Below are 19,049 nucleotides of genomic sequence, written 5' to 3' on the forward strand. Positions count from 1 at the left end.
ACTCTCGACTCTTGGTCAGAAGCTATATTATAATCGCACGTAGAAAGTAGAAGAGCCAAGCTGCTTCGAGCTAGAATGCGTCAAGTTTCTTTGGTATCAGAATCTGCTTTGCGGAACTCTCGACTCTCAACTGAATCCAGAATACAATCAGTCGTAGAAAGGAGAGCCATGCCATTTCGTGGTAGAATGCGTCAGGTTCCTTCGGTATCAGAAACTTTTGTGGGGAACTCTTGACTCTTCGACAGAAGCCCCAATACAATCCCCCGTAGAAAATAGTGGAGCCAAGCCGCTTTGGGCCGAAATTCATTAAGTTCCTTCGCGGTACAAGAAACTGCATGGGGAACTCTCGACTCTTGGTCGAAGCCACATTACAATCGCCCGTAGAAAGTAGGAGAGCCAAGCCGCTTTAGAGCCATAATGCGTCGGGTTCCTTCGGTATCAAAACCTATATAGGAAACTCTCGACTCTCGGTCGAATCCGTATTATGGAAGGCTGTAACATTTTACCGTTTAAGAAACAAATTATAGGAAAGATGGGTCAGTTCATGATCAATATTACAGATGTTCTTCCAAAAGTTATTGCTACTGGCTCTACTGGGTCTACAGAGCTCACAAATTTCTTACACTCATGAAGCCAGCTTAAACTAGAACATGATAGGTTCTTTTAATATTTTTACTGCGTAGGGAACTATCAATTCTTGATGCAAGCCAATATCTCTTCTTGCTTAGAGATTAGGAGTCCCATATCATTTTTAGATAAGAATGTCTCACGTTTCTTCTTTGTAATTTGGTGTATTGAGAGATTTTGTATTTTTCTTGTAGCCTTGTTTCAATCCAAATTATAGAGTAGGTGTGCCAATCTGCTTCCAGCTAGATTCTTTCACAGTGGGATCGTAAACACAACCTACGTGGTAAAGTTTAGGTTGTAACCTGATGTAATAGTTTCCCTTTTTCAGTATGAGGGCCAATATTTTACGGGTGAGACTCTGAAGGATGCTTTCCGTATTAGCATATGCTTGCTGTACTCTTGGCTCTTGTTCGAAGCTACACTACATTTTCCCAGACTTTTCACCTGACTAAAGCCACATCGGGCGAGAATCAACAGTATTATCAAGGTATCCAGTGAATTAAATTTGCACTTACGACTCTTGGTTTAAGGCAGGTGTAATATCACAGGTATCCAGTGGGAGATTAAATTCGCATGAAGTTACAACTCGTTGAGTTCGTAGTCCCCCTTTATTCGCGGTTTTACATTTGTGTATTCTGAATGGAAGCCACGATAGAATGAAAAGTAGTAATTCGGACATTCAATTCGATTCGGGAAATAATAGAAAAACAAATTTTTGTTTCCCCATCTCTCAAGGAATAACAGAAAGATAACTGAATTCACAATACAATCACTCGTAGAAAGTACGAGACTCTCGCCGCCTCGGGCTTTAATGCATCAACTTATTTCGATATTAGCATACCCTTCTCATCACTCACAGTCGTAGCAACATCACCCTCGCACGTGTTATTTCTTATTTTCTCTCCTCTTCGTACTAGAATGCATAATATTGGTTAGGTATCTGAAACTGCATTGGAACTCTCGACTCTTCTCCAAATTCACCTTGTCCATCACAGGTAGAAAATCTGAGAAACACGCTGCTTCAGGCCAGAATCCGTCAAGTTAGTACGACATCCCAAGTAGCCTGTTGTGGAAGACCCGATTCTCAACTGCACCAACACATCCCAACTTCCCGCTTTGTTTTTCGAATAACCATAAACCTCTTCTGGGCATAATCTCTCCAGTTCCATGATTTTCAGATTAAACATGGGAACAGTCGATTCCTGTCTTAAGCCTCGATGCAATCTCGCGTATTACTTTCTTTAGCTGAGATACATCGGCCATAATACGTCAAGATGTATGGATATCAGAATTCCCTGGGTAGTTCTAGCTTGTCGAAGCTAACCTGACCAATTCCTTAGCCCGTATCAACTATGTGGTCCAAAGAATTTAGGAGAGGGCTTTTCATTTCGTTTTTCTTCTAACAGTCACTTGCCTGATATGGTCTTGACTCTTTAACAATACCAAATCCCCAACTCTGGTAGAAAGTAGAACTTCTCTGTCTCTTCATGTCTGCATGCATCGGGTTCGTTCATTATTGTCATGTGCAATGATCTACAATATGTTTACCCGTAGAAAGAAGGGCTCCTAAGTCGACTTGGGCTACAATGCATCTGGTTCCTTCAACTATTCAATCTAATGTGGAGTACTATGTAGTGTCCGCTCTCGCCACAATAGTATTGCCATAAGAAAGTAGGTGAGCCAAATTGCTTCAGACAAGTATACATCGGGTTGCAACGATATGAGAACATGCGTGTGGAACTCCCTACTCTCGCACGCTGCCATAATCGCCCATAGTAAGTTATGGACCAAAGCTACTTCCGCCCAGAAGGCATCCAATTCTAACCCTATTAGAAACTTTGTAGGCTTTTCCCCACAAAAGTCGAACCCACAGAACGTCTACTACTCCAACGTATTAAAGCCAAGTCGCTTCTGGTTTGAACCGATCCGGTTCCTTCGTGGTATTAGATACTGCATGGGGTACTCTCGACTCCTGGTTCAACTTTGATTACCATCGCCATAGAAAGCAGGAGAATCAATTCTCTTCCAACAAGAATGCATCGGGTTCCATTAGCGACATACCTATGTGGGGAACTTTTGACTATCGGTCGAAGACACATTGGAATTATGCGTAGATATTCCGAATGCCAAGCTGCTTCGAGCCAAAATGCGTCAGGTTCCTTCTCTATTAAAACCTGTGTGGGAGAATTCTTGACTCTCGATTGAAGCCACAATACAATTGCCCTAAGAAAGTAGGAGTGCCAAGCTGCTTCGAGCTAGAAGGTGTCAGGGTTGCATCGTCAACAGAACCTGCGTGGAAAACTCTCGACTGTCTCCTGAAGCCAAAGTACAATTGCCCATTGTAAGTAGGAGGGCCAAGACGCTTCGGGCCAGATTATGTCGGATTCCTTCGGTATTAGAAAATGCTTGGGGAACTCTTGGCTCTTGGTCGAAGCAACATAACAATCGCCCGGAGAAAGTAGGAGAGCCAAGCCGCTTCGGGCGAGAATGCATCGTATTCTTTAGGTATCAGAAACTGCATGGGAACTCTCGACTCTTGGCCGAAGCCACATTTCAATCGCACATAGAAAGTGGGAGAGCCAAGCCGCTTCAGGCCAGAATGCGTCAAGTTCGTACGACATCTGAATTTGCTTTGGGAACTCTCGATTCTCAACTGAAGCCACAATACAATCAATCGTAGAAAGTAGGACAGCCAAGCCGCTCCGGGCCAGAATGCGTCAGGTTCCTTTGGTATCAGAACTCTGCTGGGAACTGTCGATTCTCAACTGAAGCCACAATACAATCACGCGTAGAAAGTAGGAGAGCCAAGCCGCCTCGAGCCATAATGCGTCAAGTTCCTTCGATATCAGAATTGCGTGGGGAACTCTCGATTCTCGAAGCAAAGGTCACAATTCCTTCGCCCGTATAAAGTAGGAGAGCCAAGCCTCTTTCGGACAAGAATGCATCTGGTTCCTTTGGTATCAGAAACTGCGTGGGAAACTCTTGACTCTTGGTCGAAGCCACATCAAAATTTCTCGTAGAAAGTAGGAGAGCTAAGTCACTTCATGCCAGAATGCATCGGGTTCGTTCGGTATTAAAAAATGCATGTGGAGCTCTGGGCTCTTGGCCGAAGCCACATTATAATCACCCATAGAAAGAAGGGGAGCGAAGTCGATTTGGGCTAGAATGCATTAGGTTTCTTCTCTATTAAAACTTGTGTGGAGAACTCTGGACTCTCGGCTGAAGCCACAATAAAATTGCCTTAAGAAAAGTAGGAGAGCCAACTTGCTTCAGACAAGAATGCATCGGGTTGCAACGATATTAGAACATGCGTGCGGAACTCCCGACTCTCGCCTGAAGCCATAATCGCCCATAGAAAGTTGGGGAGCAAAGCTGCTTCGGGCTAGAATGCATCGAATTCTTTCAATATTAGAAACTGCGTAGGGAACTCTCGACTCTTGGTCGAAGCCACATAACAATTACCAGTGGAAAGTAGGAAAGCCAAGTCGCTTCGGGCCAGAATGGATCGGGTTCCTTCGCGGTATTAGAAACTGCATGGGGAACTCTCGACTCCTGGCCCAAGTCACATTACCATCGCCCATAGAAAGTAGGAGAAGCAAGCCACTTCGAGCAAGAATACATCGGGTTCCTTTAGCGTCATGAACCTATGTGGGGAACTTTTGACTCTCGGTCGAAGCCACATTACAATCATCCGTAGAAATTAGGAGTGCCAAGCTGCTTCGAGCCAAAATGGGTCAGTTTCCTACGATATTATTAGAAATTGTGGGAAACACTCGACTCTTGGCCCAAGACATATTAAAAGCACACGTAGAAAGTAGGAGAGCCAAGCCACATCAGACTAGAATACGTTAGGTTCTTTTGATATCAAAAACTGCGTGGGGAACTCTCGACTCTTGATCGAAGCCAAAGTACAATCGGCCGTAGAAATTAGGAGAGCCAAGCCTCTTCGGGCAAGAATGCATCGGGTTCCTTCGATATTAGAAACTGCGTGGGAAACTCTCGACTCTCAATTGAATCCACTCTACAATCACTCGTAGAAAGTAGGAGAGCCAAGCCGCTTTGTGCCTGAATGTGTCAGGTTCCTTTGTTATCAGAACTTGCGTGGGGATTTCTCGACTCTCGACAGAAGCCCCAATACAATCCCCCGTAAAAAATAGTGGAGCCAAGCCGCTTTGGGCCAAAATTCATTAAGTTCCTTCGGTACAAAAACTGCATGGGGAACTCTCGACTCTTGGTCGAAGCCACATTACAATCGCCCGTAGAAAGTAGGAGAGCCAAGCCGCTTTAGGCCATAATGCGTCGGGTTCCTTCGGTATCAAAACCTATATAGGAAACTCTCGACTCGCAATCGAAGCCATAATCGTCCGTAGAAAGGAGAGACATGCTGCTGCTTCGGGCAAGAATGCATCGGGTTCTTTCGGTATAAGAAAATGCGTGTGGAGCTCTAGGCTCTTGGCCGAAGCCACATTACAATCGCTCGTAGAAAGAAGTAGAGCAAAGCCGATCCAGGCTAGAATGTGTCGGGTTCCTTCTATATTAAAACTTGTGTGGAGAACTCTAGACTCTCGTCTGAAGCTACAATACAACTGCCCTAAGAAAAGAGGAGAGCGAAGCCGCTGTGGGCTAGAATGCATCGAGTTGCATCGATACTAGAACCTGCGTCGGGAACTTCTGACTCTCGCCTGAAGCCATAATCGCCCTTAGAAAGTAGGAGATCCAAGCCGCTACGGGCTTGAATTTCTTTGGTATTAGAAATTGCATGGGGAACTCTCGACTCTTGGCCGAAGCCACATAAAAATCGCTCGTAGAAAGTAGGAGTGCCAAGCCGCTTTGGGCTAGAATGGATTGGGTTCCTTCGATATTATAAATTGCGTGGGGAACTCTCGACTCTTGGCCCAAGCCATATTACAATCACCCGTAGAAAGTAGGAGAGCCAAGACGCTTCGAGCCAGAATGCATAAAGTTTCTTGGCTATATGAATTTGTTTTTTGCACTTTCGACTCTCAACTGAACCCACTATACAATCACTCGTAGAAAGTAAGAGAGCCAAATCGCTTCGTGCCAGAATGCATCAGGTCCTTCTATATCAGAACTGCGTGGGAAAATCTTGACTTTCGACAGAAGCCACAATACAATCGCCCGTAGAAAGTAGGAGAGCCAAGCTGCTTTAGGCCAGAATGCGTCGGGTTGCTTCGGTATCAAAACCTATATGGGAATCTCTCGACTCCCCACTGAAGCCATCATCGTCCATCTTAAGTAGGAGAGTCATGTCGCTTCGGGGCAGAATGCATCGAGGTCCTTCGGTTTAAGAAAATGCGTGAGGAACTCTCGGCCCTTGGGCCAAGCCGCATTAAAATCACACACAGAAAGTAAGAGACCCAAGCCGATGTGGACTAAAATGCGTTGGGTTCTTTCGATATCAGAACGGCGTGGGAACTCTCGACTCTTGACTAAAGCCATGGTATAATATCCCGTAGAAATTAAGAGAGGGAAACCGACATCTCTCATACCACTAGGAATTTTAGTCCAAGTGCAATTCTTGTTGGAATTTTTTGTCCTAAAACTCGTAGTTTGTGAATCATATTCTGTTCAATAAAGTTGTTATTGAGAAATTAAATATTATAATCTTAAATCCAATAAATCAAGTTCCAAGGCTATTTTTTTAATAAACTTGAACTTTATGTGTAAACATAAACGTGGATCAAGTTCGAGTATATAGCCTAAATAGTCTATAGTATATGAAATAAAGGTTGGGCGCCTTATTTTGAGAAACTATGGATGCGGCCCACTTTGTAGTACAAACGATGTGATCCTAATCGTTCATGTAGAGACATGAAAGTGGGGGCATCCTATGTAAAATGTTTACATAAGACTGAACCATGAATTAGTCATTTTTACGTTATAACACCGTTTACTGTTTAAAACTGACTATCTCAATTATTGATGACCTAGGTAACTCAGTCTTAATCCTGAGTTAACTATGAACTCCTGTTCACACGAGATTATCCTTAGATCTGCATAGGTGAGGGCAGCTCATCAGCGTTGGCCCAATAAGCCTCCCATTTCAGGGGTAAGATCGGGTGGATAGCTGGGAACATAGGGTACAAGATGGAATTCACTCCTACCCGCTTTAGGGTTAGTAGATAGGTTGCTCTCTTAAGCACTGAATCCAAGTCTTGAACAAGGGGCCCCACCCTCTCATTGGCCCGAGAGGGATTAAGTTTATAGGTTGAACCTTAAACCAATTGTTCAATAGTGGATTAGTGGGACTTAAGGAGCAAGATGTAATCTTGGGGGTAAAAAGGTATTTTGACCCAGCCAAGGTTACGAGCAACCTGTGAAGGATTAACTTACTGATTATGGTTTTATCAAATGGACACAAATATATCTATAGTGAGGGGAGTGCAACTACGGGACTTTAGTGGAATGACCCGTTAGTTAACGAATGTTGATTAACTCGGTTTAAAAGAGTTTAGCTAGTTAATCTTGAATCGTTGGAGCCCATGATCTATAGGTCCATTAGGTTCCTATGCTAGCTCATATGGATTAAACTTAGAACAGTGTGATGAAATAAGTCGAATTGTTCGAATTGGGAGAAGAAAGGGAAACCGACAAATATAGTGATATAGTCGTCGGTCTTCTAATTAGAAATAGAGCTTTATGTTTTACATACTATAAGTATGAATGCGGATTCATACTAAGAAGCTCGGAATTGGTCAAAAATAGTAAAAAGTCAAAATGTTGACTTTTGACTTTGAAAAGTCAAACTTTGACCGCCTTATATTCAAATGTGATTTGAATTTTGGAAAAATGAATGCGGATTCATGCTCGGGAGGTTGGAATTAGTCAAGACGGACAAAATGGTAAAAAGTCAAAATATTGACTTTTGACTAAGAAAAGTCAAAGTTTGACTTTTGACTAGAAATATCTAATGACCATTTTACCCTTGGACTAAGTTAGTGGGAAAATCCAACATTTTGTTGGATAATCCCACTAACTCTTAGTGGGATATGTGGCTATATGAGATATAGACACCTAGCCCACTAAGTTCCACTAATTGTTAGTGGAACATTAGGTGTTGAGATTTGGCAAATGAATTGCATGCATTTTTGCATGCAATTAGGCTATAAATAGAGGTGTTTTCAAATGTTGAAGAACTTTTGCCTCTTTTATCATTTTCATCATCTCAACAAAAGAAAAAAAAAAACTTCCAATCTCATTTTATCTCCATTATTTTCTACACCAAAATTGGGTCCCACAACCCAGTTCTTTGTCTAGAGGATAGCAGTTGAGTACTAGTGGTGGTCTCGAGTAGAATTGGTAAGAAGACATCAAACCTTTTGAAAGCTTCAAAGGTAATACTTCTTAAAACCCTAATTTGATTAGTTTATGGTTACATGTTAATTGTGGCAATTAGGGTAGAAATTCGATTCTTTTTCCGCTGTGCATGACTTAGTTCTATCATGTGGTATCAGAGCATGCTTCATTTTTACCCAATTGCATGTGGTGGGTTCATATTTATTAGATAAATTTTGGTTTGAACTAAAATGGATATATTATGATTTTGGCTCTAGATTAAGTGTTTTTGTTCTAATTATTGTAATTAGCCTTGTTAATGGATTATTTTTATTGTTGCAAAGTGTTTGTAATTTTTAAAAAAATAAAAAAAGTCATTAGAGTTGAAGCTAGGCTGTAATTGGTTCAACCGGGTGAGAGAATTGAAAAAAATGAAGAAAAGAAGGTCACAGACCCGAAAACCCGGCCTTGACCCGCTTCGCGACCCGCACGCGCCCTCCTGCATCCGCACGCGCCCGCGCGCCCTCCTGCGCCGCGCGCCTGCCTTCGCCGCCCGACGCCGTGTGCGCCTGGGCCGGTTCAAGCCAATAAATTTGGTTTTTGGGCCGGTTCAAGCGATTTCGGTTGGTTTTTCAGCCGGTTCGAAGTTTTTGGAAGTGGTTCTGTACTACACCAAATTAATTATGTAATAATTTAGTACTTAGCTTAAGTTAGGAGCCAAAAAATCAGTCCATTTTAGGGTGTTTTTTTTATTTGTGCATGTGATGTATGATTAAATTACTTTAAATTTGTATGTGCATTTTGAATGTCATATAGATTTAAAATCCCACCATAGGTTAACATGTTCATGCATTAAAATGTATGATATAAAGGTTATATTGTATTGTATGCATGTTAATTGATTAATATGGAAATTAATTAATATGATTAATTAATTATTTAATTAATTAAGTTATTCTTGATTAAATATGATTTAATTTAATTAAATATGATTTAATTAAATTAAAAATTAAATATGATTTAATTAAAGTTAAATAAATTAAAATCCATATTAATTGATTGTTTTTATAAGGTTATATATTGATAAAATGATTGATTAAGTTTAAAAGTTTTTATAAGTGTTATAAAATAAATTAGACTTTTAAAATCAATAACAAAGATTAAATGCATGCTCACTTAGGTTAAACATATCTTCCATTTTTCATAGAAATAGGTCGATATCTTGTAAAACTGGTTACAAAAGGCTCACCTGGTTCAATCTTGTCAACAAGTCAGATAAGATGACTAAGGTTGGAGGTTCTTAACTTGAAGGTTTACGGAACACCTCCTACCTGGAGATCGTTATCAGTTCTTGAGCCTAGTTAACCTAGTTTTATGAGCATTCGTGAGAGGTGTGAGGTAATAAAAATGGTTTATCACCTAGACATCATAGGTTAAAATCCTATATAATGGTTATACTCGGATGTTTTATCTAGACTTAAAGATTTGTTTAAGTTAGCCTAAATATAAATCTTGAAGCTTGGATTACCCTATTTTTTTTCTTTTAGAACACTTCAACTAGAGAAAAATAATGTATTTTAGCTCTAGTGTCCCTAAGAGTTCACACCGTGAGGTCCATACAGGGCTTTGTGCCGTGCATAGGAGCGGCCTCCCTTCGGAGAGTGTTTGCATGGATCAAAATCAAGGTGAATAGGGGAAGTAGTTCATAGAAAGTGGGTGAGGGATTTGTGGCAGCACATCCCACGGTCTCTTTCATTAGGTCGCACCGTAAGATTTCTATAATATGCCTGCTTGTCTGCCCTGGAGCGACGTTCCCTTCGGAGGGTTGTATTATAGGATTCGGAACACCGCGAACTCCAAAACTGGATAGGATTTCTTAGATTAGTTTTCATAAATGATTCTAATCTATGAAATCTGAAAATGGTGGGTAACACTTACAAGAAGCCCCAATACAATCCCCAATACATTATAATGTGGCTTCGGCCAAGAGCCCAGAGCTCCACACGCATTTTCTTATACCGAAAGAACCCGATGCATTCTTTCCCGAAGCAAGCATGTCTCTCCTTTCTACGGACGATTATGGCTTCGATTGCGAGTCGAGAGTTTCCTATATAGGTTTTGATCGAAGGAACCCGACGCATTATGGCCTAAAGCGGCTTGGCTCTCCTACTTTCTACGGGCGATTGTAATGTGTCTTCGACCAAGAGTCGAGAGTTCCCCATGCAGTTTTTGTACCGAAGGAACTTAATGAATTTTGGCCCAAAGCGGCTTGGCTCCACTATTTTCTACGGGGGATTGTATTGGGGCTTCTTGTAAGTGTTACCCACCATTTTCAGATTTCATAGATTAGAATCATTTATGAAAACTAAGCGTGTGCGCACAGGGCATCAAGATGCTTGATCAATGCTTGCCTCACACACACACATGCCATTCAACCAGCAGTGTCGTGACACTATTCGTGTGAAGTTGCACTACACGTTTCTTTGCGGTGGGTGACTTTTCACAAGGGTTTTCGACTCACACACTCCTACATTCTTCCACATGACCTGTTCACGACCTGGGTACATACCTACGTCACTTGATAAATGGTAAAAATATAAGTTATTATAGCCTTTTAAGTAGAATAATAAAACCTTAATACATAAAATTGGAACAAAACATGTGGGAAAGTAAGGAAATTGACTAAGTTGTGGAGTGAGGATTACAAAAGAGTCATATGCCTGTTTATCGCATTTTAATGTTTGATTTCAAGGCTTTTAGACAAAATGAAGAACAACCTGGCTAAATAATGTTAGTTGGGAAGGATGTACGCTAACCAACCTAACAATCACTATAGTAAGACTAGGCGAGATAAAGAACAAGCAAACAAAAGTGGTTGGCGCAAAAACCTACAACGGCCGTAGATATCTGTAAACCTGATAAAGGACCTTTGTGGTGTCAACTCAGCCTTATCAGAATCAATTAGAGGACAACAGAGAGAGATTTCCCTTTTGTGTAAAGGCAAAAACCTAGAGCCAAAGAATATGAACACTCATACTTTGCGGCTTGCTTTACTTTTTTGTGTTTTATTTGTGTATTTTATAACAGTGATTTGTAATATTGACTCCATGATCGAGAGGCCTAAAGCTTCATTTATGATATTGATGTTTTCTTTCTATCACTCTCCCATATTTTTTTATCTCTCCATTCATTGCATTTTTAGTTAATTATTTGGACAATGTAGGTTGCTTTAACACTAGAGATACTACTTGATTGCATTTTAGGTCATGCTTCTATATACGTCGTTCAATACCTTGTCTTCTTTGAGAGAAAAGATTTAGTAGGTGAGTAGTGGCGGATTCATAAAATTTATTGACAGGGGGCTTCACTACTAGTGACTATCATCAATTGATGCATGATAACTCGTATTTTGCTAACCATACGTGTGGAGATTGTAGCAATATAATCTTGTCCTCAAATTTGTTTCTTGCATATATCCCAGAGATGAATGATATGTGTAGCGATAGCACTGAGAGGTTGCTCACCTTAATAAGTGCAAATTACTTATAATCCAAATAAACAAAAAAGATACAAATTATAGATTAACTCCAAATATTTGGATCTTAAGAGACGAGCAAGTATGGAGAAAGCACTGAGAAGTTCCTCACCTTAATTATGAAGTTAATAGATGTTTTATATTGCCTCGAAATGTTAAACTCTCATGTTTTACATATGATTAGCTAAATTTTCCTTCACTACCACACCAAACCACCGAGTCATGTTTTATCACACTTCACCACCATATTCACCTTGATGCTCTTACTAGCACCATTAGTGTAAATAGCTAGAAATTTACACTGTGCATATTTTATACAATATACTCACTACATAAGATTATGACATGAGATAAATTCATTTTTGGAAACTAATTTCCTGTGTTCAACTATGGACTTTTCACAAAATCTCTTTCGATGTTTGGAATTGGGCGAGAAAGAGGAAACTTGTACTAATGTTTCATCATCATGCATGTGGCAACACATAGGTAAGGCGCACACCTTTTATCACATAACACTAACCTAGACGTCATGTTTAGTCGCATTATTTGAGCTTTGCATGGTTGACGAAGCTAAAGATGTATATGCTAAATGATACAATCCAGTAGATCAATTTATGATGTTAATGCAACAAAATTAAGTCCTTGGAGACCATATTAATTCTAAAGTTAAATTCAAAGAAATTGTAGTAAGGAGGGTGCTTACCGTTTTAGCTTCAACTAAAAGAATTTATAGAATTTGCCTTACTTTTTGTTTCGTAGTAATGTAGAAGTAAAGTGCTGAACCCTAGAGAATCTGGGGAAGTAGAAATTCAAATTGAAATCTAAAAACGAATCTCAAGAAGGTGGTTAGAAGACAAAAGAAATCACTAAAAATATTGTGCAAGAATGTAAAAGAGAGCTTTTAGTGGCAACAGACAAGAAGAAGATTAGAGAAGACAAATTTCATTTGATTCTTATTTCAAATCTACAAAGACAATGAATTAACTCTCAACAGAAGTATTGTGGCATGGAGTATGGGGATTTATTGCAACTTTTATGGGTGTAGTACAAGAGAAAATAAGAATGCTTACCATTCGACTCTTAATCAAGTCACCTTTTGAAATCAACTTGCTTGATTTTTCTTTGGGTGATTTGACTATGATCCAAGAATTGAGAGTAATTCAAACTTGAAGTTTCTTTTTATGATTTGACTAAGATCCAAGACTTGCTCTCTATTTGAAAGTCATATCATTCAAACAACGAGATGACATTACAATAGATGACATTACAATAGATGACGTTACAATTCATAAGAGAAGTTCACAATGGCAAGATTGACAATTGAACCAAAGAAAATTCAGTCTAGAATTCATCTTTTATTTTCATTAAGAAACTAGTATATCTTACGTACATAGAATTAATATTAAATTGAACTCAATTTTATAAGTTATGGTTACGTAGAAATGATTAATTAAATTCAACTCAAGATTAACATGCTTAACTTTAATTTTCAAACAAAAACATTGGAACACCTTGCATACTCATACATTCAAGAAACAACTATTAATTTTGTAAACTAAAATTCACACAATCAAACTCATACTTTCTTGAAGAGAGTTAAAGAAATAAAGCATACTAGACTTGATAACAATTTGAAATTTTTCAAAAAGAAGCAAACCCCATAAACCCTTTACCTCATTGGGAAGGTTTTTCCCTCATGGATAATGAAAAATGTTGCTGGAATTGAAGTATTGGATAATCAAATTGAGAGAAATTGAGAGAGAAAATTGGCACAAGTTTTTTTTTTTTTAAAAAAAATTATTATGGAATGAAGTGATTGAATTGTTGTGAATTGGGGAGAAAACCCTTAGGGGGGTCTTTATAAGGAAAACATAAGAAAAAACTGCCCTAGAATTCGAAACCACAACCTCTAGGCTCAAGCGCATGTGGATTAACGGAAAATTGATGATTTTCAGAAAGTTGTGACTTAATTACAACTTTGCCACTCAGAATTATGTTAAAAAAATGATTTTGGAGTATTTGAGGTTTGAACTTGTGATCTGGAGGTGGTGTGCTTGGTTCTGAGGCTGACGCGTGTCACGCATACTTTGAGTTATTTCCGAAAATGTATAAGAAAATATTCCGTGTCCTTGGTTATTCGCACCGGTGAGCTTGGGCTCGAAAATGTTGAAAATAATAGGTGCTGTTGGGATTCGATCTTGTAACCTTCATAAGAAACGAGGAATCGCATAATTATTTAGTCGAATCACACTTCCCAGTTCCCAACCATAGTCGATATGATCTCGTAGGCCCACAGACTACAAAGAATTAGAATTACTTAGTAACAAAACCAAAGTATTAGAACATAACAAACAAACTTACTTATTTGATGATTTTACCTAAAATGGATGTAGAAATTCCGGTATATTGTACTTAATAATGTAGTCCTTACTATTCTTAGACCTCTTTATGTAGTTTTCGGCCTTACGAACCAAATCTCGTTGCAATTTCGAGAATTTCCTCTCCTATAGAATGTTTTCCCAATCAAGACTACTAAAGTAATCAATGTATTCAATGTCCAAGAACAACCTCATGTCTACAAAGGCTCTCGCTTTCTCCCTACCCTTCATAGCCAGCTTAGTGTAATGGACCACTGTCATCTTCACAGCGTCTACATCGTATTCAAACGCCAATTTTCTGTTTTCCTCTTCAAGGGCTTTAGTGTGAATACCCTTTGTCATAGAATTCTTGTAATACATGAGAATTGTCTCTTCCGGTTCACATTCAACTCTTAAAGCCCATATGAATTGGGTGTCGACCACGATCTTGTCACTAGTAAGAAGTCATTCTTGGTAAATGTCACTATTATGCCATTCAAATTGAAAGTAATAACATCCCTCATGTTGTCTTTCACTTCCCCTAGTAGGATATAATGAAAAAGTGGACCATTGAATTTTACGTCCATATCGATGAAGCGACCGAACATCGTCCTTTTGAAGAGATCAAGCTATGTAGGTGTAAGCTTCTCCTTCATTGGCTAGTGTAATGTTAAAATAGTGGCTTGGCCAAGAAACCGATCCTTCAAATAGTTTTGAATTGACTAGTCATGCTGCATAGGAAACAAAATGAAAAAAAGAAGTATGATTAGCCACTAATAAATCATTGCTCCTTGCTCCTTGTTTTACTTCGATGCTTAACATACTCGAAACTCGATGCTCCTCACATCCCACTGAACATGATACCTAAACTTGGTATTCGACCACTGTATACTTGTTACACGACATCATATAATCAACACCGATGCTTACTACTTGTTCATAAACATAATCCGTGTTTGTTAGCATTAAACCTTAGTTCTTTGTATTGAACAAGAGGGAAACAAAAGATTGTGAGTATGCTTCTATTTTTGAACTCCACGATGGGACAAATGAGATAGAAAAATGAGGTGAATGATACATTTTGCAAGTATCAGAGACATCAAATAAGTATGATGAATCACATGAAAATGATGAATATGATTTGAGGAGGATAGAATTAGAGCACCAAAAATTTTGAAATGAGGATAGGAAGCGTTATGAGAGAACAACAAAGATTTTTTTTGTTTTGTTTTAAGTATTCAATTATTGAATGGGGGAATCGAGGATTGAGTAACGAGCAAGATGATATCATGCATCGAGTGAAGTGTATATCAAGTAACTTAAAAATATATCAAGTATCGAGTAACTTAAAAATATATCAAGCTTGTATGAGCATATTGAATTTGGGGGCAAACATGTAACTTCACACGGTGCCGATGTAATCAAAAGACCATTTTTCTTTGAGTTGAAAAAGGTGGACCATTTTCTCGGAGGCCCGTACAAAAAAAATATCTTCAATTTTTCTACAAACATGCCCTTAGTTTTTCACTGGTTTCTAGAAATGGATCATTGCACAATAGCACGTTTAGGGTCAGGTTGTGTATGCAAAAATTTTAATCTATACTTCATTAATCTATGATTTTTTTTGGTTGAGAGTATGTATTGTGTGATGATTTATTTTTACAAGCAATTTTAATAAAATGGTCTAATTGACGAATTAAGGGGGAAGAGAAAGGGTTTAGGTTTGCGCGCAACAACAGTACCAAAATCTCACTGTTGCTAGTCCACAGCTTCCTTCGTCATAGCCATTGTCCTCTTCTTTCTCCGGGTCAGTTCGTCCGTTTTTGAAGAAGTAATTGGAGCAATTAGATATCAGAGTTGAGTAAATGTGGTATCTCTGTGTGTTCTATCACCGTCTTTTGGATTATCGGAAGGCCGAGGTCGAGTCTCTGGCCGAGTTGTTTGGTGAAAATGGCGACCACAAAGGGAAGAAGTTGGAATGGAAGCTTCCTCTTCACCATCACCCTGATTCTCCTTTCCATTTCGTCGACCTCTCTTCAGACGATATCGCTCGGAACATCGCTAACCGAAGTCAGCCATCTCGTTTCGTTTTTGGTTTTTGTCTTAATTGGTTCCAATTTCTTTCATTTACTTTCGTTTGGTTTGGTTTTGTGTAGGTATACTAGTGAAGGGGATGTATGAACTCTGGGGTCAAGGAAGTGACTACGAGGAGCTAGAGGAGTCTATTAGAAATTTTCCGGAAGAACGGAAGTCGCCATACTTACAACCTGGAAGCTCTTTCAAAATTTCTGTAGAGAGCTTTGGGAAGGCTATCAGCTTCCAGGAACAAAATGAACGTATTCAGGGGCTAGCGTACATCCCTTTCAAGGTATGATAGTTTTTGTAATCTAGTTTAAGCTCCCTTGTATTTATTTGTTTATTTTTGAGCTATTGAAATCCAATCGTTTTGCTTATAATGGATACTAGAGACACTATCGTTATAGTTTGGAATGCTCACTTCAGTGGATGGAATCAAATTGATGTGTGTTAAAACTCTTATAATGTGGACAGACTATTTGAGCTTGAAGATTTTGTTTAAGTGCTGAATCAAAGACAATCAGGCTAGAAATTATCAATTCTGGTACCTCTCATTTTGTAGGTAGAGAATTGATAGATAAAACAAAATTGCAATGCAATTTGTGAATTGGAACTATTGACAAGTATAAGCACTGAGAATGAATTGAAGTATTATGGCCAAATCATATTCGTTTGGCGTGTCAATAAAGGGGGAGGGGGCAAAAATGAACAGCATTGTTGGTTATATCTTCTAGTTAGTAATATTTTTTAAAATAATATTTTGAACAGTTTATCTAAAAAAGATTTTGTAATAGATAAAAATCTCTTAACAAGAAACGATTATTAAAAAGCTACGAATGAGTACAAAAATTCACAATCAAACTTGAGAAATTGAGAATTTAAGAACTTGTAGCAAAGTTTTGTTTGTGAAATGGCTTTGGTGTTAAAGGGTTGAGACCCCAAACATGAATGTCCCTTCTTCCTAGCCTAAAATCAAACTCTCCTATCGAAGATAGAATTTGCATTGTTTCCAAAACGAGGAAACGCAGAGCAGAAGGGTCTATTTCCCACCCTCTGATCTTCCCAAAAGTATGCTTCCTTCCCTTTCCCATCGCATAACGAACAAGATGGGACAAGAGATGGCCATTCAATTTCTCTCTTCCAATTAAACTTGTGGAATTTTTCATGGAGTCAGATAAATAATTTTCAGTAGTTAAGGTAGGGAAAGGGGTTAATGGGTTCTATGAATACATTGATAAGGTTGGAAGTATGGCAGAATTTGTGGTGGTGAAATCTAAGTTTGTGAAAGCACCCAAAGTTGCCTCAAGAGCAACTATTTGTTGCAGAAAATTCATTTTGAGATTTGTCGGTTGTTGTTGAACCATCGTCTGGGAAGTACCACTCTAACCTTGGATGTTTAGTGACAAGCCACAAGCAAATTTTCCTTTGTGGAAGGCGGAAGACTCACCACTTTCAACCTTGGGATAATTACCGGTAGTAGGATTGAGGAAGTTCACTAGTTCGATTGAAATGGAGTAGCGCGGCGACTGCGAACAAAAAGGTTGGAAATTGGGAGGTAGCGGTGTCTTATATTGTGAATGAGAGAGTCTGTTGGATTGCTGGTGACTGGGAGGTAGTGGCGCCGTAGGACGACATTGGCTACTGAAGAACTACTACTGAGGATCTGTGAAAGAGAAAGGCCAATCAAGGAAGGGACCATTGAAACTTGATCGATCAATGGCAGCAGTGGACAAATGGTAGCGTTGTACGAGTTTTCGAGTAGAGTTGGTGGTGGAAGGTAGGTCGGTATTGGTTGACGGCACCTGTATGGCAGTGGTAGCTTTGACAGGAAAAATGGCAGCGACAGTGGTGAGGTCAGCAGTAGCAACAATGGTGAGGTCATCGCTGGTGGTTAAGGGCTCCGTAGTAGGTTTTCCATTGGTTGATTTTCGTCAATGGTAGCTAGGGTTTCATTGCTCTGATACTATGTTGAGAAGAGAAAACACAAGTTATATGTGAAAAACCCTAGTATTGGGAGAAAAAACCATGATAGTAGCCTTTCTTATTATTTTCTAAATAATCAAAAGAATTCATGGGGAAGCATAGTCTTAACAAAAAAGATAATAAAACTAGGGTACAATAAATTACAAAATACCTTTAGGGATATAAACACCCAACTAACCCCTTATTTATGACGAAAAGAAAAGAAAGAAAAGATGAAAATAGAAAGTACTATCCATCTACTGAACTTCTTAGGGGGCGTTGGGGCAAGTAGTTGGTCATTATAGTCCTAGGTTATTATAGTTGAGTTATAATAGTTTGTGTTTAATGTAGATTGTTTTCGTTGTAGTTATAATAGTATGTATTTGAGGTGTAAACTATTTTAGTTTGAAAAGGAAATAGCAAACACTGTAATAAAGAATAAAAAAGGATGAATGTAAAATAATATAAACTGTATCAAATAGTCAATGCTATAGCAAATGGGGGTTTTGAAACAATGTTGAAAGTAGATAATTGGGGATTACAAAACAGTGTATTTTGTTAAGATGTTATCTCTTTGGTCCTTGATAGAAGGATACGATGAGGGCTCTATGGGGGTGTCAACCTAGTTGAGATATTCGGGTGCTCCTCCTGACTCTTAATTCTTTCCTTTTGGATGCTCCTTGTATAGTTCTCGTGTACTTTGAGATTTAGTCTTGATTTTATTAATAAATTTTTTAGGCTTTTCTCCTATAAGAAAAAATAGTATTTATTGTAGCAAGAGGTGATTATTTTAGTCTTAGATAGTCCTTGCCCCAAACGCCCCTTACTTGTTTCATTCATGCAAATGAGAAAATACAATCAATTTTCTTAATTTTGTACATTTGTTTTCTTCATGTTTCACTTCCTGACCTGGGAATTTTATTCTTTTTGAAGAAACTTGGTGGTATGTTGATCAATTGGGGCAGTTATGCGACCTCATACTTCATTTATGTTACAATGGCATTAAGACATGGTCTCATGCAATTATCATGGCTTCACATCATAAATGGTATCAATTAAGTGGTAGAAGTCCTATCAATATCATTTTCTTCATGCTTCATTTATGTTACAATGGCATTTACATTTGCATGTCAAAAGCCAGGGGTTACAGCTTTTGGAGATCTGGTAGAGCCAAAAGGCCATGTATTAGTCAAATG

The 19,049-nt window shown here is 38.9% G+C and overlaps 1 protein-coding gene across 10 annotated transcripts in view; it reads left to right on the forward strand.

The window, feature by feature from the left end:
* LOC116405078 (tRNA (guanine(10)-N2)-methyltransferase homolog) overlaps positions 1-19,049 on the forward strand; it is a 130,221-nt gene that overhangs the window by 51,368 nt on the left and 59,804 nt on the right. The window contains exons 1-2 of one of the 10 annotated variants that reach the window (XM_031888708.1): positions 15,494-15,885; positions 15,972-16,183. The exons of the other annotated variants lie outside the window; for them this stretch is intronic. Coding sequence (XP_031744568.1) covers positions 15,681-15,885; positions 15,972-16,183 — 417 coding nt within the window. The 5' untranslated portion in view covers positions 15,494-15,680. Of the gene's footprint in view, positions 1-15,493; positions 15,886-15,971; positions 16,184-19,049 lie in introns of those variants that run through there. 10 annotated transcript variants of the gene reach the window in all.

Source organism: Cucumis sativus, chromosome 7 (genome assembly GCF_000004075.3).
Source record: "Cucumis sativus cultivar 9930 chromosome 7, Cucumber_9930_V3, whole genome shotgun sequence".
Lineage (NCBI taxonomy): Eukaryota > Viridiplantae > Streptophyta > Magnoliopsida > Cucurbitales > Cucurbitaceae > Cucumis > Cucumis sativus.